Source organism: Fringilla coelebs (genome assembly GCF_963513975.1).
Source record: "Fringilla coelebs genome assembly, chromosome: 13".
In the NCBI taxonomy this organism is placed as follows: domain Eukaryota; kingdom Metazoa; phylum Chordata; class Aves; order Passeriformes; family Fringillidae; genus Fringilla; species Fringilla coelebs.
Genome location: NC_140039.1, coordinates 20,986,859 through 21,013,946, shown reverse-complemented (window position 1 = coordinate 21,013,946; position 27,088 = coordinate 20,986,859). Strand labels below are relative to the sequence as shown.

Below are 27,088 nucleotides of genomic sequence, written 5' to 3'. Positions count from 1 at the left end.
CAAGTCACCACACTTCAGCTGGGCTGGGCCAGCTGGTGCCACAGAAACCTCCAGCCTAGCAGAGACCAGCTTCTCCACGGTCTTCCTCTTGAGGAAGGAGCTACAAAGCCAAGAACACTCAGAGTTCTTGCAGCTTTCGGGGAAAATGCCAGCTTGAATGGCCCCTGGTAGCAGGGAATACTGGCACACTGAAATGCCCCCTGCACATGCCAGGCCATGAGAGAAGCTCTGGCTTGAGCTGAAGTTAGCAATGATGCAAGGAAGGAATGGAGCTTCCCCTGTGCTGCATCTGCTGCTGAGGGAAGGGAAGGGCAGAGCCTCCCATGGGCACGGGGAAGGAACCCCAGGGCTCTCCTGCTGCTCTCCTGCCTTGGCCCACCAGGCTCTGGCAGCATGCTGACCCCCAGGGCCTGGCTGATGGAACTACTGAGCACAAAAAGGACTCCCACACCCAGAGAGAAAAGATGCATCTCAGCTCGATAATTCTGAGTCAGTAACGAGGAAAAATGTGTGCATCCCAAAGACACTGGGGGAGCAAGTGGGAAAGCCAGAGATGGGGGAGAGAGAGGCTGGCTGTGCATGCAGAAATTACATGGCAGCCTGATGGCTCTGCCAAGAGGAGTCTTGAGATCTCCCCATTCTTCAGGGCACTTCAGATGGCCCTGCAGACTCAGAGAAATTGGAAAGGAATTTTCCACAGGGTGGAAAATGAGAGCTTTGCCTCAATTCAGATAGTCACAAATCACTGCTAAATACACAAATGTCTACTGCAAACTCCTTTCTAATAAATTCTTTCAATAATTTGCACAAAATCGTCATAAACAAGTTGGGATCCCTGTGCCTGACAAGGTCACCCTGCAATACTTTCCCAGTCAGAGTCAGAAGTACATTAAGAGGCAGCAGGACACAATTAATGCTGGAGGACAGCACGAGGAGCTGCATGCATGTGGTACCTGGAGTATCTCGATGATCTTGAGCTTGGTGTCCATGACCAGGATGTCCTCCTTCTCTGGCTCACTCTGTTTGACATTGCCCTCAGGGGCAGCTGCCAGGGGAGTCATGGGCAGGAAGCCCCCACCCCTGAGCACCACCTGGGTCATCAGCTCCCCCACGCCGTGGATGGACCTCATCACATTGCTCCCTTCAGAGAGGAAACAGCGAGGGTTAGCGTGCTGGAACGGGGCTGCACTGACAGGGCAAGGACCAGGCACAGCCTGCAATGGGAAACTGTCCCAACATGACACATCCACACCCTGGGGACAGGGGAAGCCAACAGAAGCACTGCACTGCTTGGAGAAGCCCCCTGGCCTCTCCCATCACAGGCACCACCCAGCTTTACAACCAAGCCACAGACAGAAAGGATTTCCAAGCACAGCATCACTGGCCAGGGAAAGAGGGGCTTGTCCTGCTCTGCTCTGCACTGGGGCAGCCTCACCTCCAGTCCTGGAGGCAGTTTGGGGGGCTAAAATGTAAGAACTAAAGATGTTAGAAAGCACCCAAAGGAGGCTACAAAGATGGGGAAGGGACCAGAGGAGAAGTGCTCTAAGGAGCAGTGAGATCTCTTGGTCTGTTCAGATGGGGCAGAGCACACTGAGGTCAGACATCACTGGGGCTGCAGCATGGCCCCAGGGGCAGCTGCCAGCTCTGCTCCCTGGGTCAGGGATAGCACCCAGGGAACAGCTGGAGCTGGGCCAGGGCAGGTCAGGCTGGATTTTGGGAAAGGTTCTTCCCCAAGAGGATGCTGGCACTGCCCAGGGAATGGGCACAGCCCCAGAGCTCCAGGAGCCCTTGGACAGCACTGCCAGGGGTGCCCAGAGTGCGATTGCTGGGGTTCGGTGCAGCCCAGCAGCTGGGCTGGATGATCCTGGTGGGTCCCTTCCAGCTCAGGATGCTGTGTGACTTCATTGTTCCACCCCACAGTGACATTTTGAGATGAACTAGAGCCACCCAAGAACTTTCTGTCCTACACTTTCCAGCCTTACCTTTACTTTCCTCGCCTTTTGCCATCTTGGTAATAGGGAAGATGGTAGTGATGTGCACACAGTCTAATATAGCAAGGAGGATTTTGGTTAGTCTGAGGAGGTCACAGAAGTTGTAGAAACCAAAATATATCAGATTTCTGGCTAAGTTAACAACCTACCAAAATAACAATAAAAAGCCTGATTAATACTAAACATTTTGCTATCACAGTCAAGTTGTCTTAACACAGTGACAAGATCAAGAACCTGGCTGAGGGTCACATTTTATCACAATATCTGGGAATTCTGCAAGACTGTCTAGTTATACATCACAGTAGAACGTTTTCTACTAGCCTACAAACAGTGCAATGCTCGCAGTTCATGTCTGTATCTGCAACTGACATTCTATAGCTACAAAATCAGACTGTACTTGTCTCATTACAAAACAGGGCAAGACTAGAGGGAAGGTACAGATAATTTTTATCATTGCCTTACAAAAAAGATAGCACACCCATAAAGCTGAGCTTTGCAGCTTCCAAGCTATAAATTTCCCCCACAAGTCCACCCCATAAAGACCCACATAAAAATATCACATACAGGGCAAACATTTAATGTAGCCCCATTATTAGAAGCACATGACATCAGCTGTATTTTTTTCAGGATATCACAGCTTTTCTTAAATTTATGGTTATTTGCTGCATGGATTTGAAACATTTTATTTGCACAGACTATTTTAACAGGTCAGTAAGGCACAGGACACTTTTTCTCTTGGTGAACATCACTATAAGATATTTATTCCAGTAAAGCCTGGCTTTGGAATAACACTGAGAGCCTAGAGAGCAAATAAGGTTGCTGCAAACCTCAGACATAAACTGACATGCATTAATTGTATTTCAAGAACCATCATTGCAGACTCACAAACTTCAGTGGGATTACTTGCAAAGGAGAAAGGAGCCAGCTGAGGCTCAGCACTCACTAATTACACCCACTAATTACTTGCCAAACTACCCGGTGCTGAAAAAATAACCAATATTCCACAAAAAAAAAAAAAAAGGATAAAATCAGAACTGGATAACTACCTCAAAAGTGAGCTTATTTTTCTCTTTATCAGAGAAAGGGAACCTCTGACACACCACATCTCTTAAATATTCCTCTACAAATTCCATTGTTTGTGCAAATCTCTCCTTAATTTCATCTTTGGAAGTTCCACTGCTATCATAGCTGAAGAGGGGACAAAAAAGAACAAAACAAAAAAGAAAACAAAACAAAACTTAGCATGCAAATACACAGGGCTCTTTTCCCCCCAGTACAATTTTTCATTGGTTTGTCAAAATCTAAGAAAAGCTAAAGGCTGGTAAATAATTTATCCAAACGAGGGAGTCAGGAAACTGACACCAGAATTTCCTGGCTTTTGTTGGTTTATCCCATATGCTCATTAGGTACTATTTTGAAACATCTGAGGAAAACAAAAAAAAAAAAAGATAATTTTGTCCCAAAAAACACAAAAAGCAACCTCATTATTTGAGTGGAAACAATGACAAGTGATGTGCAGCACTGAGGAGAACGGTGGCCAAGAGAGTCTGAGTGGGGATGGTATTTTTCCTCCAAATGAAACCAATATATATGCAAAGCAGATATTAATTTTTAATATAAATTCTAGGGGTTTTTTCTCAGTACGTGCAGAGTGACTTTGAGAAGGACAATCCCACCACCTCCCACAAAAAACTTTTGCTTCCTGTTTGATCACTTACCACTGGTGAGCCTCTGCCAGAGCTAAAACCATTTGGTTTTGTATTTTGGCCTTGAAATTCAGTTTATTATCTACTGCATCTCAGCAGAGAAAATCAGGCTGGCAAGGAGGGAAATACTGAAACCACTGAACACCTGCATTAACACTGACAAGACTTAAATTCCCAAGATGTAACTTCACTTTTAGGTGTTCATTTTCTCCAACTGAAAAAAAATGAGCTCCAAAGAGCTGAGCACTATAAATTTGGAATTATTAATTATAGAGTTAATACATGTGGTCAAGAAACCATGTGTCTGCTCCAGCTGTGGTTTTCTGTAGGTTTCTGAGCACTGTGCCAGAGGATTTTCCACTGGATGTTCAGGAATGTGTCCTTGTTTGAGCATCTTCCCCCTGTTTCTGCTGGTAGTGGTGAGTTCCTATAAGGACAATCTGTCCTGAGGGGACCACACTCAGAGCAAATGGCCCAGACTGGGGAGGTTTAGAGAGATTTTAGTGAAAATGTCTTCACTGGAACAGTGAAGTGCCCTGGAACAGGGGGCCCAGGGCAGTGGTGGAAGCACCATCCCTGAAGTGTCCCAAAAATGTGTGAATGTGGCACCTGGGGACACGGCTCAGTGCTAAATGGTGGACTTGAGCTTGAAGGGCTTTCCCAAGCTTAACAATTCTGTGGTTCTCCAACCAAATGAGGCAGGAGGAGAGAGGTCCAGGTCAGGACGTGTCCAGGTCCCTCCATGGTCACATCACCCAGACACAGTGCGACCACTGAGCTCACCCCACACACAGGGAGCTTATTTAACTCTCAGCAACCTTACAGGGTGTTTGATTTATTTACAAACAGCAACTCTACAAACAACACATGACTGCAGGACTGATCCTGCCTTAAAACCCCACAGCTGTTGCATATGGGTAAAACCTTGTAAAGTCATGGCTCATGGCTCAGTGCTTTGGCTGAGTACAGCTGATGGCTGGGCTGATAAGCATCTGTGAGAATCAGCCTGCACATCACAATCAATCCTGTCCAGAACCAATCCAGCAATCATCCCTGTCCCAGGGGAACCAACCTGCACCTGGGAGAGGAGGGACTGGTACTCATGGGAAACATCTTCTACCCGGGAGACAAGAACGCGAACGTCTTTAGGGAAGGAAGTCTTTGGCAAGCTCTAGCACCTACTAACAATGAACTGAGCACCCACCAAGCAGAATGAACCAGGACCCTTTCAGCAAACCATACAAACACAAGCAAAGAGGAAAGCTGTGTGAAGAGCTGCCCTGCGCACAGCGGCCGCGCCCCCAGCGGCAGCAGCCCCGCACTCACTCGTCGATGGCGATCTCGGAGGGGATCTCGGACCAGAGGCGGGCGTACTTGACGGGGGTCACCTGCTCCTGGGGGTCCCTGTCCACGTGCATGTGCAGCATCAGGCGGCAGAAGGAGGCGCGCAGGTCGTAGGGCAGGTTCTCGTCGGCCATGCAGCGCAGGATCAGGTCCACGTCCAGCTGCCCCGAGATCTCGTTGATGGCCAGGTACTGCCGGTCCAGGCACATGCGAGCAAAGAGGTTCAGCTGGTACCTTCAGGGCAAAGGGAGGACAGAGAATTGTATGTGGTAATCTATGTGGGCTTGGGGATTATGGTTTAATTTCCTGTGTAAAATACATATGGATATGTATATACAATCTACTTTAACGCTTAGAAACAAAGCATATATAAAATAAATAAATAAGAATGTAAAAATATATAGAAATAAGCATATATAAATATATTTTAAGTACACTTTATACCCACAAAAACATATATAGTGTATATATAAAGCAAAGAGGTTCAGCTGGTATCTTCGGGAGGAAAAGCAAAAAAATAAAATTGTATGTGTTAATTTATGTAGGCTTGAGGATTATGGTTAAATTTCCTGTGTAAAATACATACAGATATGTATATATAATCTACTTTAACCCTTAGAAACAAAGCATATATAAATATATATATAAATAAGCATATATAAATATATATAAATAAGCATATGTAAATATATTTAAAGTATACTTTATACCCACAAATATATATACAGTGTATATATAAAGCTGGAATCTTCAGGGGAAAAGGGAAAAAAGAAAATTATATGTGTTAATCTATGCAGGGTTGAGGATTATGGTTTAATCTCCTGGGTAAAGTACATATAAATATATATATATAAAAAAACTACTTTACTTTACAAATAAAATACCTACTTTGAAAGCAAGTAGGTTTTAAAAAAACTTTTATCTAAGAGGTCTCCTTTTGAGCTCCAACAGGCTCAAATAAAACCAGGTATTAGGAATTTTCCTGCAAGAATCATTTGAATGAAAGAAACAATTCAAAACAAAATGGCTATTTAAACAAATAATCTAGTTGTGCTTTCTGCACTGCCACAATTGAGTCTGTCAAATGACTCTCAGGGGTTTATAACCCAGACACAGGAATTTGGTCTGGGCTGAAACCTGACCTTACACTATGCCAAGAACTCGGTGTCTTGTCAAGTCATCTGGAAACCTCACCCGTGTCAGAGGTGCCCAAAGCACGGCCTGGGCTGTGCAAACAGCCCTGCACCCCCTCCACAGCCAGCCTGGGGCACCAACACAGCCTCACACTGGGTGCTGCTGCCAATACAGGACCACTAAAGGCTGGGGGAGAAAGCAGGAGGCACAGAGAACAGCAGTGACTTCCTGCAAACCAAAAGCAAAGCCATCCACACACCCAAATCCTGCAATCCCCAAGTGCCCCCTGCACACAGGGATCCCTGTGTCACCTGCAGGGGATTTTCTGACACCCACCAGCAGGAAGCCAAGCACAAAGTGCTTGGGATATTCAACACATTGAATTCAACAAAGCCTGAACTATTTTTTAAAAATCAGTTTAAACTGAATCATGTCAACACCTGGACTCCTCACCATGAGTAACTGTGTGCTTTTGCTCCTGAGAGCCTTCACCCTCCCTCTCTGAAGGCTGCTCTGTGCATGGAACAGGAGCTTTGCCTCCCAAGCACACCCTGTGCACCCAGGGCCTGCCCAGGCAGCCCTGCTGAGCTGGGAGCTGCTGGGTGCTGCTCACCTGTAGTAGCTGAGCACGTCCCTGTCCTCCTTCTGCCCCTCCTTGGCGTCCTGGGCCAGCTCCCGGATGCTCTTGCTGCGGATCTCCTTGTTGCTGTCCCTCCAGAACAGCCACACTTCCTCCTCGTCCTCTCCAACTTCCAAGGCATTGTCTCCACTCGACACCTCCTCAAATTCAAATCGAGAGAGCACCAGCCTGGAGAGAAAGGGAGGTTACACTGCAGACCCACATACATCCTTCACATCTCTTTTAAGACGCTTGCTAAACTGTATCGTGCCCTTTCAGCAGTAGCATTTTACTACACCAAATCATTGGGGTGTATTATTAAAAGCATTAGATTGTAAGTTTTCCATTCAGCCTTAAAAGGATGAACATTTCAGCTCCTTTCAAGTGAAAAAGATAAAGAAACAAGGAAGTTAAAGACACATAATAGACTTTCAAAACCTTCTTTACAGGAGAACTGATTCAAAGGTCATTCAGCAGACCAGCAAGAGACATGAGAAAGAAAAAATTGATTCATTCTGTATCCCATAAATGCCAAATGGATCAGAACTTCTTTCTGTTTATGTGATGAAGTAACTAGAAAGAAATCAGCTGCTGATACTAAAAAGGCTTCCAGAAAGAAAATAACACCTCAAAAAAACCCAAATTAAATACTCAAGGACAAATAAGTGATGTACCAATACTAAGAGTTCATGGAAATAAATACATCCTTTATAATTTCATGACAAGAATTAAATGTGCAAGTATACTCTCAGCCATTCGTGTTTTAAATACTACCTGCTTCCCTTTTGCAGTATTTTGATAATGGTTATGTATTCCCTAGTACATATATTGAATAAAGCCATCTTTCCCGAAGCCAAACTGGATTTGGTGCCTGCCGTGAGGCCTCAGCAATGGCAGGAGAGAAGGACACCCAAACCCCACCTCAGGGGGAGGAAAGGTGAGCAGAGCTGGAGCAGCCTCTGCTCTGCTGCCAGCTGAGCTCCCTCAGAGCTGGGGGAGGATCAGCCCAGGAGCCTGCACACCTCCCTGCACAGTCTGCCTGCTTTGGATCAAACAGGAGAGAGCTGAGGGGTTTCTTCCCGCGGGGCTGAGGATGCACCTGGCAGACACCTGCTGTCCCCAGCCCTGCTCCCTGTGTTTGAAAAGGATCCCACACAATTAATTCCCTGCTTCCCTGAGACCTGCCAGCAGTGTGCTCAGCTTTGAGCCACCTTCCTTCTGCTTCACACCAGGAGAACCATCTTGAAAGGCACAAACTTACTTGGTTTCAATGAGAATGTCTGCATTGGCTGGGTTCAGCACGGCCTTACAAATCAGCTCCTGTGTCACGGGAATAGATTTGTTCATGGAGACACACAGATCCGAGAGGTAATCCAAAAACCTGTTGGAAAGCACGAGCCAAAAGGGTATCAATCACTGTTGAGATCTACACTGAAGCAATCTACATTTCAGGAAGCAAACATTCAGAACTCCACTCGAACAGCGCAGAGCAAGACTTGCTGCCCGAGGGGACGGCAGGGCGAGTGCCAGAACACAGTGAACTGGCTGTGCTTCCTCCTGAGCAAGCTGGCAGGTACAGACTTTTCCCAGAAGGAGAAGGGTAATCACATATTCAGAAATGCAGCTCTCACCTGGGCTCCCTATTTTTCCTCACGAGACTCACAAAGGTGTCAATCTCAGCAGCTGTGATGTGCTTCTCCAGGAGCTTGCGGTTGTTATGGAGCAGGGCTGTGATGGTGTCCTCAGCCAAGACATCATAGCCAATCTGCTTCTGCATGAAGCCAAACTGCTTGGCAATGTATTCCTTCAAAACACACAGGCAAGGAGGAAGGGGGTGTAATTAGCCCTCAGAATTCAAAATAATAACAGAAAACAGGTGGATGTTTGTCAATACCAACATTCCAAGGAGGAATCTGGGTTAGATCCAAATTGTTTGTGTGAAAGAAAGCAAACAATGACAGACAACCCTCCATCCCTCCCCTCTCTCCTGGGCTAGACAGTAGCAAGGCATTTATACTTATCTGACAGGACCTTGTTTTTAATACATGGCAACAAAAACTGAACAGCCTTAATTTACAGGGCAACTTTCAATGGAGCCTGTAGTCAGCAAGAGTGAACAGTCTTGAAATTCACCTGTGTGGGACAGTTAGAAATTCTGTTGTTTTCCTAAATCCCACTTAGAACCAGTGCTAATTACACTATAGTCTGACAGATGAAAAATAGAATGAAACTTAGCAATCTCAAAACCTCTTGCTGACTGTGCAGCCACAGCAGAGCAGGGTTTACTTTATAGGATAAAGGGTTTTTTTTTTATTTGAGCAGAGGAACCATGCTGGTGCCACTGATCATGACAGAGGCATTTCCAACCTGATTTTTCCTGTAGTCCTGCTGGGAGTGCCTGAGCACCCTGTAGCAGAGCCTGCAGATGTGCCTGAAGGGCGCGTGGCGCTGGTCCCCCAGCTCCTCCAGCCGCAGCATCGGCCCGTCCCCGCTGTCCGTGAAGGGTGCTTGCAACAGCTTGAAAATCTGCAGGTTTAGTAAAAAACACAGACACAGCCCCATGAGGCACTGCCTGCTCCTGCTCATAACTAGTGTCTAAGCTCTGTGCCTTTGTATTTCAAAAGGTACATCAGAAATAGGCTGCAGTCACCACGGTTCTTGGCCATGGAGCAGCCCAGACACAGGATGCTGATCGCCTTTATTCAACACCATCTGCTGGAATTTTTAGTTGCAGCAATGGTGAGCCTACAGCCCACTGCCCAGAGCCTGCTGAAAGCTGGAAACTCAAAAGACCCTTTGGTCCCAACAATTTGAGACCAAAGTTTACAGAGACACAGAATGGCTTGGGCTGGAAGGGACCATGAAGATGATCTCGTTCCAACCCTCTGCCACACACAGGGACACCTCCCACGGGGCCAGGCTGCCCCAAGCCCCATCCAGCCTGGCCAGGTTCTCTGGTACCAGATTCTTTTTTCCAAGAACTCTTCCCATAGGCAGAGCTCAGAGAAAACCCCAGCCTACCTGCTTTAGAATATTCTGCTCCCTCATCAGCTTTTGCCGTTCTCTGTTAGGTTTAGAAAACACCACCTCAAGGACGTCCTGGCCAGAATTAGTTCCACCAGTAACAAAGTAGACCAAATCCTCCAACAGTTTGGTAACAGATCTATGGAAAAGCCAGAAGCTGTTAACATGAGAACACAAATTTTCTGTGCTAAAAGAGCAGTGCCAGGGTAAGTTTACACAGATTTCTAAATGCTAAGTGAAAAACTAACAGCAATTAGAGACTGGATAAAGCTTAGAGGTTTGCAGAGAACTTAAAATTAGAAACTAATGCTCCCCCATTGCTGCAGCCTCACTGTCCAACAGCTAAACCAGAGCAGCAGCAAGGCAAGAAAATCCCTTTAGGAGAACTCTACACTTGCCAAGTACAATTTGGCACTTATTTCAATTGCCACAAACCATAAATCAGGTGATAAACTCTCCCAAGGCCAAATAAAAGGCACTGGCTATGGAAGCACACGGGCCCTGGTGTGACACAGCCACCCCTGTGCTCTTTTTGTGTGGCCCCATTTTCACAGACACAGTCTGAGGATTTGCAGCAAGTCACATGTTCAGTCCTCACAAGATGGATTAGGAATTCCCACACTCCATTTGCAGAGGTATGCTGGGGATTAGTCCCCCAAGCTCACAACATTTCTCATGCTCTCACTTCATGGAGAACAAGAAAGGCTGGACAGACCAGGCCTGAGAACCTCCACTATGGACACAACATCAAATCCCATCAAGGAGGAAACCAAATCCCTCTTCTATAGCTTACTCTGATAAAGCTGTCAAAGAAACAGTTACTGACTACAGGAAACAACATTATCTGAACCCAATTCTGGCTTCCTTACCTTCTTTCATTCTGGGTTATTGTTCCCTTTTCCAGCTTGCCAGCAATGGAACCTAAAACTTTACTTGCATCATTTGCAAAATCCAAGTCCCGAACCTCTGCAGGAGAGACTGGCACTATAGCAAAAGCTTCTTTGTCCTCCTTCACTGGAGAGGTCCCAATCTGAAAGCCAGAGAAGCTTTATCAGCAAATCCCAAGGCAGGAACAAAGCAGTAGCTCACACTCACTGATAATGAAAGAAAAGCCACCCTCTGCTTAGGCAGCATGGGAGCACTGCTGAACCCAAACTCTGAGAACACTCTGTGCTAGCTCAAAGCTGTCTCTAAATTCAAAGGAGCAGCAGGTGAGATGGCAAAATGTTGCTGTAGCCAGTGGAAAAAAATATCCTGCTCCTGATGACTTTGGAGAAGCTAAACAGTGTAACTAGAAAAATATCAGGAAACTGAGCCATTAAGAGCAAATATTTTGCACAGGCACTGTTCATTACTGTCACATGCTCAGTTTGTGACAGGCTCAGGGAGTGAAACTCCTGCCAACACTTTTGTGGAAGTACAGGAATCAAAGGATGTGCTTACACAAAGTCACAGAACTTACTTTCAGCATCACAGGTTTCTCCTCCTCTTTATCAATTGGGATGTTGGTGCTGTGAACCCAGGTGTTGGTGCAGAGGTGCCTCAGCCTCACATAGGAGTTCCTGAAAGAAAGTCAGGAGTGCCCCAGCATGAGTCAGCCTCCCAGCTGGGAAGCCTTTGCATTGTTGGGATTTTGAGATGCTGGCAGGAACAAGTGGGGAAGAAGTGTCATCTCTGTCCACACTGCATACCACAACTGCAACAGCATTCTTATTGCCTCAGCTCACTCTGAATTCACCTGAGGAAGGTTTCCTCTGTAGTGAAAGAGATTCTGCTCCAGAACAGAACCACAGCCACTCTGAGCTGCTGCACAGCAACAATCTGAACCTCTTCCCACCCTCACCTTTCCACTGCTATGAGCTGCCAACTTCTCCTCTTACCTCTGGGGTTTTCAGCCCAGAACTCCCGGATACTCCAAAATACGGGTACCTGATGATTTAGGGAGTTGCTGAATAAATGGAACAAACTTGCTGTGCTTTCTCAGTGGGAACAGCAGCAAAGAGCTGTGTGCAGAGTGTGGCACTTGGAAGGGTGGAGCACCTTTTCAGCAGCAAGAGGTGCCACATGAACAGTAAAGAACACACAAACAACAGAAAACCCAGTGGTAAACAGCTGGTGTGACATCCTAACACCATCCAGACAGGGCACAGGAATGAATGCCTTGTCCTGATAGATCACCTAAGGCTTTTAGTCCTAGGCCATTCCTGGCAAGGAAGTCACTTAGGAAGTCACTTAGTTTCAATATGCCCATCTGTAAAATGGTGTTCTCCTACTTATACCTCGATTGTAAAGCACTCAAGGCATTTTCTGCTTATTTCTACATTCATTAGAGGAGGAACCTGATTCCAAAGGACAAAAGGAAGACAGTCTGGGGCAGCTTTACTTTAAAATCCCACACAAGCCCCTGAGCTGTGCAAAGCCACCGTACCTGGGGACGAGGCTGTCTCCCCCTCGCAGGGTGGTGGGGTCCAGCTCGAAGATGGAGGAGATGTCGTTGCCCTCGGGCACAGACACCAGGGAATAGGCCATCTTCTCCTGGGGGCCCCGGCCCCGCCGCGCCTCCTGCTCGGGGTCCAGCTGTGGAGAGAGCCACGGCCTTAGGGGAGCCCTGCAGAGCCCCCCAGCCCCAGACACACAGGGGGCACTCTGGACCAGGGGAATGGGTGCAGGACACCAGGAACACCGACAGCAGCTGCCCTGGCCAAGCACACCTTGCTTCCCCTGGGGTAAGTCCCGAGTGCCAGCACAGCAACTCCCCCTCCACGCAGAATTCACGTCTCACAGACAGTGCCAGAAGACACAAACCCCCCCAGCCATTCACCCCACACACACTGGGAGCTCTGACTGCTTTCTGGTAACACACATCAGCTGCTAGCCCCGATCCTGACACTGCCAGCTCTCCAAACATGCCCCACACATTGCAATTATCCCTCTAACCACATAATTAACGAGCTGAAAACATAAAAACCCGGCCACACCGTGCACCAACAACCTTGCTGGGAAATAATCGGCTTCAGCAGCAAAAATGGGAGCCACATCCATCAATCCCAGGCAAGAGAAACAAAAAGCCAATCAAGGAGTTGGAAGTCCTGCTGCTCACACTACAGCCTGTGCTGCTCTCAAGCACAAAAATGTGTTGCAAAGGCCATGGCACCAGAAGGATCTTTATTCCCAAGGTTCCAACAAATCCCCAGCCTCCTCCAGCAAAGTAAAGATACATCAATTGGATAAAACCCCAGGGCTTCAGATGAAAGGGCAAAAGGGTAGGAAAAAACAAAGATGAACTGAGAAAAAGGAACAACTTTCTCCAAATCCTTTTCTAGGGAACTCCCAGCTGTCACAAGTCCCTAAAGAAGCTGCTCACTGTCCTGGCACGCAGGAACCAGCTGTCCATGTACCTAAATCCTGGCTGCAATCTCCAGGGTGACCAAGAAAGCACTTTCTCAGCTTCTCTGTGACAGTGGCACCCAAGGGAGTCAGCACTCAGGCACCTGCCTGTCAAAGCCCTGCTGTAAGGCACTGCCATCCTGGAGCAGATGGAAAAGGTATCCAGTGCTGCTTGTGCCTCAGGATACTCCCAAGTTAACATATTTGCAGTCAATGAACTTGGCTGCAAAGCAGTGACATTTAAAGTCTGATTTTGTACATGGGAACAGGCAGTTATCTGTATGGAACAGAAATACACTTTGGGAGTGTGCCTTCAAGGGAAGGAGCAACTCTACACTCAGAGTCCATCTGGAGAGAAATTCTGGGAGAAATTCGCTCACTTGGAATGAATTCTCTGAATTTCAGCTGTCTCCTTCATCCCCCCCAGCAAGGGGAGGGAACACAGTGAGGGATACAGCTGCTCTGCTTGTCCTTTGGGAGACAACTGGTCACTTCTGCAAACTGGGGCAAAGCTGAACACGAGCAGTAAAGCAGAATGCAGGAAATGGAGCAATTCAGGGAGCACTGAAATTCAACCCCAAAGGTGACAACAGCAGCCCCTTTGCTGCTGGAAGGTGGAGCTGGCACCTCACCCATGCCCATGGAAACCCCTCCTGCACAGCCCTCTGAGGGACAAGGAGAAAGCACCAACAAAACCCGTGAGCTGTGCACAGAAACCCTGCAGAGAGCTCGCACTGGGATCACACTGGAGTTTGGATAAAGTTGGATAAGGCAGCCTACACCCCCTGTCACCAGTGAAGGATAAACGATGTGGCAATTTCCTGTCAGAGCTGAATTATGTGCTCCTGGTCTCTTCTTGCTGGTCTATTTTTGCCATCTAGTGGTAAAGAGACAGATCAGGGAAAAACCAGAGAGCTGAGACAGCGCATGAATGTTATCCATGCACATGTCAGCAGGACACATCACAGGAGCAGGGTGTCTACCTAAGCCCCTCAACACTGATTAGCTCTCCAAAAATTAACCCAACAAAACACCTCAGAATTGGATTCCCCCCACACCCCAGGGAACAGCTGTGGGTGGGGTTTGTTCAGGTTTTTTTGCCATGTTTACTGCAGTCAAGCTGCCAAATGCCACCAAGAAGTAATCAGGAAAACAGCTCAACATCTGAGGGCGAGGGAAGCATTTTAATGGCCAGGCTATAATGAAAAATCCTTTTAGGAGGAAAAATGCACCCTGCAGGATTTCCAAGCAGCACATCCATCTCTTAGGAACGGAAAGAAGAGCTCTTTGTCATACCCAAATGGTGCAAATCCTCCATAATATGGGATAAATGACCAAGAAAGCTGCATAAGGCTGTCATCAAATCCAACTAAATAAATAAAATCCACAATGCAAAGTGCTGCTCCAGTTTTCTCTGTTTTCACCTCCTGAAGCAATGCTGGTTCCCTCTGACACCAAAGGGAAGCTTCTGTCAATACAGAGCACCACACACTCAATCTTTGACACAACAACATTTACTGACAACACAGACTGGCTCCCACAGGAAAACCAGAGGAATGGCACTGGAATCACCCTCCCCCTGCCATTCCTGCTCTGTTATCCTGCTTTCCTGAGACAAGGTACAATAACAGCAAATTTGCTGTTTAACACAGAGGTCAGACAGGCACAGCACTGGGGGACATTCCCTGGGGGACAAGTCCCATCTGGTGTCACCCTGAGCACCTTGATTTCCAGCCCCCAGCAGGACAGAGCTCCAAGGAAGCAAAGGTTGAGGAAACAGGAAGACAGAAAAAGATGCCACAAAGGGAGGAGTTGAGGGGGGTTTAGGTAATGTGTCAATTTAGTTCCAAGTGGGTTGTTCTGCACTAAGGTGTCAACACCCACTCTTTGGACAGGCCTTAAAAGCCTCCAGAGCACTGTCAGGTTTTAGCTGCTTCACTAAGAAGGAAGCCTGGACCAGCTGTGCACTGGCCAGGGCCTGTGCCAAGCCCTCCTGAGTCAGGGGCAGGACCATTCCCTTGCCTATACTTACTGAGGATTGACACTCCAGGTCATCTTCCTCATAGTCAGGGTTTACCTGATGGAACAGAATCACAGGCAGGTCAAACTCCAGCACAGCTGCAAGGGGCACACAGCCTGAGCACCACCTGCACTCCCATGGGCACCAGTGCCCTGCACTGCTCCAGGCAGGCAGAGCACACTGCCCACACCCAGCACGGCTCACCAGGCTGCAAATCACTTAAATAACCTGCCAACATGCAGGGAGAGTTATCTCATCCAGGAGAACCACTACAGGAGCAAGAGTACAGAGTTAACCAGTTAATGCTTTCTTTTTGTTGTTTAAATTCCAAGTGGAATTTCCAGCTATAAACTACTGGCTTGGAGAAATCTTTTAGAACAAACATTATTCTAAGCAGGGATCAGGTGAGCAATCTCCTCTGGGATATTCCTGTATGATCTCAGAGCACGTTTTTGTTTTGGCCGATTAGAAAACCCAAGATTTACTGGAAAAGCTCTACAGTGGATCACTACTAGAAAGGATTTGCAGTGTGCATGTGACAAAATGCTTCTGGTGTTCCAATCTGCTTATCAGAAGAATATAAAAAGGGATATTTAATCTGGACTTTTCTCTATCTGCAGTTCTCACAGAGTGGTCTGAAGTCAGTGATTTCATTTTATACTCAGTTCTACGATTCTGCTCACAAATCAGTGATTCAAGAGAAATTACCAACACTTGAATTCATTTTCCCCCAAAGGCTTTCAGTCATTTACCATTTATTCATCAGTTAATAAAGTCACATTGAATCCAGTGCCCACATGACAGGATACTATTTAGTGCCTATTCTTTGCAGGAGAAGTTCTTGACTGGAGAATTCACACAAAAAGTGTAATCAGCTCATGACTACCCCAAACCACAATATTCTTTCAGCTCTTTCATCTCATCTCCTACATTTAGCATCTCTTTTTGTATTAATCCAAATGACCACTCTCCTCCCCTCCCCGTGTCCAGTTCAGGGTGGGAAATGACAGATTTTGAGCAGGTGCCAAAGGAGGAGAACACAGTGTGAGGCAGGCAGAGGTGCCAGCCCAGCCCACGTACCTCTGCTGCCAGGTAGTGCCCCGTGGCCAGGTGCTTGAACCTGAAGAGGCTGTTCCAGTAGCCAGCTCCCCCCCGGCAGGGATCGTGCTGCACCACCTGAGGGACAGGGAACACACCTGGAATGCAGCACTGACCCCCCTCCCTGCAGCACCTGCCTCATTCCACAGGGGATGCAGGGAAAGGTAAACACAACCAGGGGCTGAGAAAAGACAAAACCACGTTTTATCTGTCACCAGGGCTGTGCAGGGAATGCTCCGAGCTTGCTGGGAACAGTTCCCCTCAGTTTGTGAATGAATTAAAGAAGGGGCTCTCTATGGGCATGTGCTGCCAGGTCTTGAAACAAACCCCCACAAAAGGCAACAAATCCATTACCCTATGGCTGTAACTAAATTTCTGGCTGTTTAAAGTGGATGAGGGAAGACATCTGGAAATATTTCAAATGCAACAATGCTGTACAAAATAATTAATATTCATATTTACTGACAAAGTGGGGCAAGGAGTGCCTCCAACACCTGTAACTCCATACTGGCTACTCTGTGGTTAGGGTTAACCTGATTCCTAAAGAAAACTCATCACAGCTGACCTGTTCCTTTCAGGGAAGAACTCTCACCTGTCCAGGTAACTGCACACACATGGAGAGTTACCACAGACTGACAAAATGCCTGAGTAATGCTAATGACAGGCAGACTTTCATTTGAAATACAGGAGAAGCTGAATGTCACAGCAGATACTTCTGGAAAAGGAATATAAAAACACCTATCCACCATTACAATTCATTTTTTAATTCTTATATGCACTTCATAATTGAATCAATTTAAAAATCATAAACTAATGCTAACAATACCAACAGATTGAGGCTATTTTCAGAAGCCAGTGATGGCCAAGGTGTTAGTCACTCTCTTTAAAAGCCAAGTGAATTTAAAAAGCCAGTTCAGACAGACTAGCAAGGGGCTGCAGCCTCCCATTACATGAGGCTATACATAATCACATTATTCCACACCAAAAATAGAGCCTTCAGTACACTCAGCAGGACAGGGAAAATTATAAGCTGTTGTTAAACTTCAGTGACTGGTAAGAAAATGACTTCATTGATGTTTCTCTGTGCCCTTTTCCTGAACTGTAAAGCACCTGAACTCGAGAGCTCTGTGACTGTGCACAGAAAGCAAGTGAAGGAATTCTAATTCCAACTTGCAACACCAGGAAAATTTTACCTAAAGCAAGAAGCCCAGACAGAGTGCTTTAAGCAGAAGGAGGGGTTGTTCCTAGCAGGGCAGCCCCAGCCTGGGTGCAGTCCTCACCTCCACCTCCCACAGGGCTTTGGAGCTGGTGGCAGACGTGGCCGACTGCCTGCCCGTGGTCCTGAGGAACACGTGCTGCTTCTTCCTGTGCTCGTCACACGTCAGGAACTTCTCCTGCTCGGCGTGGAACAGCCTCACCACGTCCCCCTGCCAAAGGCAGGCAGCAGGCTCAGCAGGGGCAGTGCCCAGCAGGGCCCCAGCTGCAGCCAGGCACAGCTCTGCCTCTCACCCCTTTGAGGATGTCGTCCTTGTTGTCGCTCCATTTCATGAAGAGCACGATTTTCCAGCTGGTGTTGCAGTTCACTGAGTTCACCTAGAAGGAGAATGAGACGACCAGTCCCACTGTCCTGTGTCTGCACAAGATCCTGCCATGAGCAACTGTCTGGTTTTTTAGACAGTTTTCACCAGAACACTGCAGGCCTGGCTGCATTGCCCTGGAGGAGGGAAGTCTTTTCTGTATCTGCTCCAGAACAAGTAATTCCAGAGCTGACTTGCTTGGAAGCCACTTGTTACACATCTGTGTTGGCAGATTTAATTTTCTTCTCAGTAACTAGTATGGGACACATCACTGCACCACAACTCCTGATTTTGAAGGAGGAACTTGCTTTTAGCCTGTCATGCAAAAGAGATCAAACCCAAACCTCTGCCAGCACCCAAGAGAAACTAGAGCTCCAAAACTCTTAAGTCACTGATTACCAGGATAACCATTCCCAATAAGCAGTGCCAAGGGGACCAACCAACTTGCTGAATTCCAAACCACGTACAAATGGTTAAGCTGAAGCACAGAAAGGTTTGTACAGCTGCTCCAGCTGTGCCAGAGTCCCCTTACCTCATTGCACCCCGGATTATCCACAAGCTGATGGCTACTGGCATGGAGAGGCTGGCCAGCATTGACAGGATTCAGGACTACTTTGTCTCCAATGACAACCTGCAGAGAAGTGCAGCATCAGACAAATTTGCACCCTGAGAAAGCTCTTTTTCTTCCTTTTTTATTTTTAATGGGAGCCATGGGAGGAAATCACCTTTTTGCCGTCTGGAGAGATGCCAGTCTGAGTATTCCACCAGGATTCTGTCTGCTTCAGAATTAAGCTCACCAAACCCAGTGACTGAGGCAAAAACCCCTATGCTACTGGACTCAGAGCCTTGCAGAAGAAGCAGACTGAGTTCTGGTACAGATGGGGCTACAGGATAAATGATGGCTGATTGACAAATTCACCACATTATTTGCCAAATATACCCGGCCTGAACCCCAGGGCACACTGAAGCTTGTGACCTCCTGGTTTTAGGAAGATTCCATACCCAAGTGACTCAGCTGTTGCAAAAGGAGGGATTAAAATGGCAATGCATTTAAAAATTTCCCATGAGCAGGAGCATTTCACTTCCTTATTACCTCACTCCTCACATCCAAAGTGATGACGAATTTTGATTCTAAGCTGACAACACTGAAAACCAAGATGCTAATTATTCCTTCCAAACCTCCTGAAGGAGCTCAACACTTCCTACCATTTTGAATTGAGCAGGAATTGTGCAAGGCCAGCCTAATTAGGTCCCTTATTCCCTCCAATGTTAGATCATTCCACGTTTCCAAAATACAAGTTACCATAGCAATTTTCCTCCCCCTCATGACAGCATAGCAAAAAGGTTGTTCCTGCATCATCATCACGCCCTGGGAGATGTGTGCATTGCATTAATTGCAAGAGAGGCCTCCCAAGTGCAGGCTGTGGCCAGGGATGTGTGAGGAGCCTGCTCCCAGCACTTACACTGTCCCCGATGGAGCGCAGCTTGTAGAAGGGCTGGATGTAGAACCAGGAGCCTTCATTTCCAGCTTCATCCAAGGTCACCCTCATTGCATTCTTCTCTAGCAGAGCTGGAAGCCTCTTATTTACTGTTAAGTATTTGTTACTTTTTAAGTGAAGCAGCTAGAATAAGAATCAGAGTTCAGTTCTAAGAATGCTCCTCTTCCTCCCCTCAATAACCCGAGCGTGCATGAGACAACTGCAGTGCCACACAGGAGTGCAAAGTGAATTCTGGGCAAATACTGACAGACTCAGGCACAGCTCCACTCACACTCAGACACAGAACAGAACACCTCAGGTAATCCAGCTGTCCCTTGCCCAGCTAGGACAAACACATGGAGATGCCCTCATCACTTTAAAACAATCTGTTCAAAAAAGCCAGGACCAAAACTTGTGAAATGCTGGGGATTAAGTGGCTCCTCCTGGTAAGGGACAAAGCTGCTCTTCTCTTGCTTTGCTTGGTCTCATCTAACAACAAAATCTAACTATTCCTATTGATTTTCCTTCTGTCAGTTTATGATTTCTATTTCTATTGCTTTTCCTTCTCTGTCTCAGTTTATGATTTAAGTGTCAACATTTCACTGTGAGAGGATATTTGGTGTTGTACATGTGCCACCTCCCAACAACTCTAATGAGGGCTCTAACAAGGATTTCTGAAGAAAACAATCAATGGGGACCTCAAAACCAAGCACAATTAACCCATAATAAAACACGGATCTCATCCTAGATGTAACACCCAGGATCCCACTTCAGAGCACAGGGAAACCTGGCAAAACTACAGGCTCTTGATCATCAATTCCAGAAATCTGAAGTCCACTGAGCGGGCAATTTTCAACTAAATCCTCTCCAGCTTGCACAGATGTTCACAGCCTACCTGGATGACATTCCCATACTGGATGACTGTTCCCAGCAGTTTTCTGTTTTCAGTTTCGTTCTGTTTCTTTTCCAAATCTGCTGCATGCTGAAATTAAAGGAGAACAGTTCAGCCGCTGAGTGTTTTAGAAAAGGGTGTTTTACAAAACTCCCTTTTCTTCAACATTATTTCAAAGGACTGGAAAAACAGCAAGCATCTGAAAGAGCCTAATTTCCTCTTTTTCCAGCTTCCAACAGTGTAATTTTCAATTCCCTTTTTCAACTGTTTGGGGAGATAGACACACATCATTAAAGTAACCCATAATTTGGGTACAATTGGACAAAATTCTGGAACAAAACATGAGATGAAAAGCTCAGACAAGGCAGAAGGCAGATACCTAGGGAGGGAAAGGTGAAAAAGGGATGGGTAACAACTCCAGCCAGGAATTCTATTTGCCTTTCTCCTGACTTCTACACAAAGCTGCTCTCCAGGCTGTGTTCCTCTGGAGACCCCAGTGCCCTCCCTATGCAGCAGGACCACAGGAAGGCACATCCAAGTGCCCACTGCAGCTCTGGACTGGAGAGTTCCCCACTCCCCACACCTGGGCTTGTGCTCCCTGAGGTGATGGAGCCTCTGTGCCACAGCTGAGCATTCCTGCACCACACTGACAGGGAAAGCAAAGGGGAAACCCTTGCAAAATTGAATTATAAGGACACAAACCCCTAATTAATAATTAACAATGAGCCTCTTGCCATTGCTGTTTTAAGAATGATCTATTTGGCCCAGGCTGTTTTTAAACAATTTCATTTGGTAAAGATCTTCTTCACAGGAAAGATGATGTTTTGAATTAGAAACATAAATCTGTATTTGCTTTAACTGCTTTCAGGAGGTGGAGAGCAATTCAAAATCGGATTTTTAGGAGGCTGAGCATCAAGGATTATGGTTTGGTTCTCAGGTCTCAAGGATACCTGGATCCGGGTTTCTCTTGGAGAAGAAAAGTGCCCACAGTTGAGGTGAAGTACCAGGACAAAGGAGCAGCTATTTGCACACTGTTAAAGAATTTCACCAGCTCCAGCTCACTCAAAATGTGCTGCTTTCAGAGGCTGTGCTAGGTATGAAAACTGGCTTCTTACTCCAGGAGAACCTGAGATACAGCTGCTCTTCCAAATCCAAAATTTTACTCAGTCATGCAATGCAACATCATTTTCTCTGCATTACTAAAATACAACTTTTTTGCTTGATTTGCAAGTATTCTGTCAGGAAAAGGTTTCTTCAAGACACCAGAGCTCTCCCAAATAACAGCAACCACAGCCAGGACTGCCCCACCCCACTGGGTGCCACATTTATTATAAATACAAAACCCAATTTTTTTTCTGTGAAAGTGCAACTGGGACTCAGGATGTACTTCAAAAGCACTCCCCAGACCTGACAGTCACTCCAGGAGAACCACTTTTCTGGCCACTAGATGTCAGCTCCTCAAGCAGCTCAGATGCTGCGACCACAGAGAGACAAGTGTCCCAGATTTGAAATCCCTTAAATGGCATTAACTTAAAATAACCTGACCTCAGCATGGAGCGCTCCATGGCAGACAATAAATTCCACCAGCAGACAAACAGAAGCCAAAAAAGGCAAGTGATGATGATGAACACATCTTGCATCATCAGCTGCGTTGGAAATGCAACGCTCTGATAAAGAAATCTCATCCTGAGCAGAGATCACAGCTGTGAGCACAGGGGTTCAGAGCACTCCATGTGACCCATGGACACACAGGACTGGCAGGAGGAAGCTCTGATACAGAGATGTCCATGGGACACAGCTATTTTCAAGCCCCAGGTCACTGCAGACCTGATTCAGCCCATCAGAGTTCACATCCAAGTGATGCAGATTGAATAAACCCCAATAAAACTGTCAGCACTCAAACCCTTTCTCCAAATCAAGCAGGTCTTGGTGGGACATTGCTGTGCAAACACTACTGGGCTCGGGCTCATCCTGGAAAAATCTCATTCTGGTAAAACCTCATCCTGCATTTCCAGGACCCTGGCACAAAAGGGTCAAGTGTCAGACGAGCAGGGACAGGCCCCAGACACTCACATTGGGATGTACTCAGGGAAAGGGAGACAACTCCACATGAGAATGCAACCCAGGGCAATGCCAAAGCCTTTTTCTTCTACATGTTGCAGTATTTAGACTCTAATTTCTGTGAAAACCCATGAACTCTCTCTTTTGCTGATGCACCAAGCAGCCAACCCCAGAACCCCCCTCACCCTAAACCTGCTGCCACAGCCTCCTTCCCTTACCAACATGAGAAACAGGCCCAGGTGAGGGAGCTTTGTGCTACCAAAATAGCTTTGTCCCTGCCAAGCTGATACTTTTGGGTTATAAATACATTTCTTGAAGCAGAAGGAGTCCACCAGTGGGTCTTTGTGAAGTGCAGAGCGAGGCAGCCATATGGCAATCAGCAAGTGACACTCTCCTACGGGGCCATTTCGTATTCCAGGCTACAATGAGCTTAATATAGGCTCAAAGAACCTAAAAATATTCAGAATTGTAATTTTGACATAAAGTACTCCAGCTATGTAATTTTAACATAAACACTGAGTTTATTTAACTCTAAAGTCAACAGATGGTATTTAAGTTAAGTTGGCTTTTTTTTATATAGGAACTCTAAAAACAGCAATCAACTGCCTTACTGAGTTTTCAGCTGCTGAATGTCAACATTTTACCCAGAAAATATTAAATACTGCAAGCTAATAAGGAAGGAGAGGCTGTCTGGCCTTATAATTACTCATAATTACCCATCAACCTTCCCATATATCAACAGCAGCAATGTTTGTTTCAGCAGTCCCAATAGATTGATCAGAGGCAGCAGCCCCTGGTTTCTCAGAGCAGCAGCTCCTGCAGGGCCTGAGGATCCTCTGTGCAATTGTTTCAAGGGTTCCTTTTTTATGCCTTTAGCACCCAAAACGCTCCCCTGGAACACCATTAACTCTACCTCAGGTAAAAGACAAGTGCTCCCATGCTGTATCATGGACACAGCACTGAGGGACACAGACCTGGAGCAGGAACAGGAGGGGGTTCTGCCCACTTTCTGTGACTCAGAACCCAGGGAATGGCTGGAGCTGCGCCAGGGCAGGTTTAGGATGGATTTTTGGGAAAGGTTCTTCCCCCCAGAGGGTGCTGGGCACTGCCCAGGCTCCCCAGGGAATGGGCACAGCCCCAAGGCTGCCAGAGCATTGGACAACACTCCTGAGGACAGGGTGGGACTGTTGGGGTGTCTGTGCAGGGCCAGGAGCTGGGGTGATCCCTGTGGGTCCCTTATTGTGCGATTTTGCCATAAATCAGAGGACTGAAGACTTGGACTGAACATCTCCAAAGGAATCTTGCACGCTGATTTACTTCCACGTACACCCGGCGTCTCCTCCATAACTGTGCCAAGCTGGCTGGAAGTCCTGGTTTGGAGCAGGATGGGTGTGAGGAGGGCCCTGCAGAGGGATACTCACGTGCAGTTTGTTGAGCAGCACAGCATCCGTGGTGCTGTTGGCTCCTGGCTTTGCTGCCTTCCAGAACTGCTTCTGCGCCGAGTAGCGGTTCATGGGACACAGCTTGAACAGGCAATCTAGAAAAACAGGGAACAAACACAGCCATGGCTTCAGCCACTCATAATCATCTGGATTCCTGCTGCTAATGCTCTCCAACTATTCCAGCAGCAAGGAAAACTTTATAAACAAATTCCAAAAAGCTCTTGATCAGACGAATGCTTTTCTGAGCAACAGGAATGTCGCCCTGTGCATGATAAAAACTAACTGCTGCTGCCAACATCTGATGCAAGACTAGAAAATTTATAACTTGTCCCAGTCAAAAACGGTACCAGACTAAAATGGGAACACGTTCCAGTGCTTTCCCAGGCAAACAGACTTGGTTTCTGCACTTTCAGCTTGGAGTTTTTGTACTTCAGCAGGTAAACTCTGCAGTACAAAAACTTGTACTTCAGGTCAGGTTGGGGGGCTTTCTGCTTTGGATTTTTTCACTGCTGTTGTAAGTTTAGCTCTTAAATCCCTTCTATTGCTAGGGAAAACTGTGCAAAAAAAATAGGAACTCCTCACCTAATGAAGTGGCAGCAGCATAAAATACCCTCAAACAACAGCCTGCGCAAGCACAGACATTCAGGGCATGGCTTGAGGTAACATCAAACCCCTCAGGGTGTCAGGTTCTATACCCAGTGCAGCAACACAGCTTATTTAACATTCTGCCTGGCTAAAGCCAGGAATCACAGCTCATTAGTCTTATTAAAAATACATTTCTGTATCAGAGATGCTAACTTATCAGTAATAAACCCACATGAGCTGCAGTGACTGTTTTTCCTCCTGTCGTCGCTAAGCAACGGAACACGCAAAAAAATAAATTCAGCTATTCAAAGGCAGCGCCTAAAGTAGCAGCTCAGAAGTTCAAACAAAGTGCCAGAAGAGCCAGGAGGCTGTTCCCAGCCTCTCTGGCAGCAGAGTGGATGTCAGGCTTCAGGCTCCTCGTTCACATGGCCTTTCTCTAGGTTCCTGGTGTAGCCCCACGGACAAGCACCACAATTTGGGAAGCAGCAAGGTGAGGAGAAACCCGCCTGGGGTTTATCCTCAGTGCCTGAAAAGCAGAGCTGCTCGTTCATGGACACTGGATGCACATCAACCAGAAAGGGAGACACCCCATGCTGGAGACAGGTCATGGCAGCTCTGCCAGAGGCTGGAGTTGCTGAAGGGACAGAGAGCAAGCTTGCTAATTTCACCTCTGGATGCTGTTTGAGATGGACACTGTCACTCTTCTCATGCCCTTCCTCCCGAGCCCACCAGGCAACTTCAAACACCTTTCACAGAAGGGCAAAGAATCCCAAAATGGTTTGGAAAGACCTTAGAGATGATTCTATTCCACCCTGCTTTACCAGCCCAGGACCCCAAGAACAGACCTGGCAGGAACTGGGCATGGCACTGGGGCCCTTTGACAGTGGCACTGTGGAAGGACAGAGCTCAGGGCACGAGGAGGAACACTGAGCTGCACCTTTGCAGAAACACTCAGCTCCACTTCATCCCCACTGCCAGCCTGGGGCTGCTGAAGCACCAGGAGAAGTGCAAACCACACTTCCCAGGTTTGCGCTCCTCACCGCTTTTCCATTTCCATCAGGATGATTCACAGAGATTGACAGCACAGCAGAGATTCAAAAAGCCACTGCGGGCTGGCACTTGGAGCTAAGACTCTGCATTGTAAGCAACACACCAGTTATAAAATTTTCTATTTTTGCTTAAACCATCAGTTCACACAATGACAGCAATTAACACACAGAACTGCAGAGAAGAATTAATTGTATGCTAGATTTAGTCACAGTGCACTTCTTTCCATCCTTTTTTCAGTCAAGAAAGTTGTCAAGTTAAGCCTAACTTCCAAATTGTTAACTGCAAGTAACCTCTCTCCTGCCTGAAGCACCCAGAGAGGGCTACAAGAGTTTGACCTTGTCCAGGGCAAGAAGGGAAGGCATAACATGTTTTCCTTAGGTTTTCTCCCTAGTAACAAAGCTACAGATCTAAAACAAACAATGAAAAGCACCCAATATATTTATTTTCTAGTATTTTTTCTAGGAAATCTATTTCTGAAGTGGTTGAGAAGTTCAACTTTGCCTTATTCACCTTCATATGGCCACCAAATGCATTTCGCCACAGGTCAAACTACATGAACTTTCTGGCCAGAAGACTTTCAGATCTCCAGACCCCACTGCCTTGGATGTTTACAAAGTTAAGGATGTGCTGGCTGAGCACCATCGTGGTCATTGATCTGTAACCCACAGTCCTGATGACTGTGTACGATAAACCCGTGCTGCTCAGACACCATCCTCATGGAATTTAGGTCTAGTTCTACAACAGGAGCCAAAAATCCAAAGCCAAAAATGAAAAGTGAAGTCAAAGGGGCCCAAAGCATCAGCTCCCTGCTCCACTCAGTGATTCAAGCAGCTTTGGCCACATAGGAAAGGTGATAAATAAAGCAATTACTGCACAGTAACGACATCTTTTTATAGACTGTTTGTTGCATATTAACCAGGAAGGAATGCATTTTCCTTTCAGATCTTCATGATACACAGTGAAAAATGGCAGAATTGCACAGTGAGGTAGTATAAAAATAAAATACTACGTCACTGTTGATGAAATGATAATACATCAAGCCTGAGCACCCAACAAAGGTCCTGCAGGAAAAAGGGATTGCATAATCCTGCACTACCCCTTCAGGATGATGAATGCTCCATGGGCACGTATTAAATGTGCGTTTCCGTTCTTCCCAGCTAAATCCTGCTCTTCCCTCAGCGACTGCTCTGCATGGAACGAAGCGAGGATGCAACTGCACCACGTGAGAGATGAACGCTCTCGCTGGTGGGACACTCACAGCCCACGAGGGCCCCTGCCACCTGCAGCTCCCTGAAATATCACAGCGAGGATTGGTTACCCTCTGCGTGCACCAGCAGCACAGAGGAGTTGGCAAAACCAAGGATCCTGGGAAGGGTAGAAACCCCCGTGTTCCAAAGTATTTTGGGGTTCAAGGAAGAGGGAAACTTGCCAGCAACATTATTCCAACTGCCATTCCTTCTACCCTATGCTTTTCACTTGCTCTTCTCTCTGCTACACTCCCTTCTTGACTAGACTGTGCTCCTTCCCAAGCCAGCAGGTGCCAAACTTCCAACCTTCCCTCCAGTCCAAGCCCAACCAACCACATCTCAGATGCCCAACTTTTGCTTTCATAGCACAATGAAAAACCTGACAAAGACAGCTTTTTCTTACCATGGATTCCACCACATGGGAATTTAAGTC

The 27,088-nt window shown here is 46.8% G+C and overlaps 1 protein-coding gene across 3 annotated transcripts in view; it reads right to left on the bottom strand.

Moving 5' to 3' along the window:
- Positions 1-27,088, bottom strand: part of ITPR1 (inositol 1,4,5-trisphosphate receptor type 1) — a 157,515-nt gene that overhangs the window by 87,943 nt on the left and 42,484 nt on the right. The window contains exons 4-23 of one of the 3 annotated variants that reach the window (XM_084214761.1): positions 23,753-23,868; positions 20,274-20,360; positions 19,364-19,522; positions 18,433-18,531; positions 17,833-17,916; positions 17,604-17,750; positions 16,306-16,401; positions 15,238-15,282; positions 12,247-12,395; positions 11,281-11,380; positions 10,688-10,848; positions 9,816-9,957; positions 9,162-9,320; positions 8,426-8,598; positions 8,056-8,175; positions 6,789-6,983; positions 5,024-5,275; positions 3,038-3,179; positions 1,983-2,136; positions 954-1,141 (exon numbers count right to left, since the gene is read on the bottom strand). In XM_084214761.1, coding sequence (XP_084070887.1) covers positions 954-1,141; positions 1,983-2,136; positions 3,038-3,179; positions 5,024-5,275; positions 6,789-6,983; positions 8,056-8,175; positions 8,426-8,598; positions 9,162-9,320; positions 9,816-9,957; positions 10,688-10,848; positions 11,281-11,380; positions 12,247-12,395; positions 15,238-15,282; positions 16,306-16,401; positions 17,604-17,750; positions 17,833-17,916; positions 18,433-18,531; positions 19,364-19,522; positions 20,274-20,360; positions 23,753-23,868 — 2,768 coding nt within the window. Of the gene's footprint in view, positions 1-953; positions 1,142-1,982; positions 2,137-3,037; positions 3,180-5,023; positions 5,276-6,788; positions 6,984-8,055; positions 8,176-8,425; positions 8,599-9,161; positions 9,321-9,815; positions 9,958-10,687; positions 10,849-11,280; positions 11,381-12,246; positions 12,396-15,237; positions 15,283-16,305; positions 16,402-17,603; positions 17,751-17,832; positions 17,917-18,432; positions 18,532-18,625; positions 18,676-19,363; positions 19,523-20,273; positions 20,361-23,752; positions 23,869-27,088 lie in introns of those variants that run through there. The other 2 variants (XM_084214762.1, XM_084214763.1) reach the window with 2 other exon arrangements.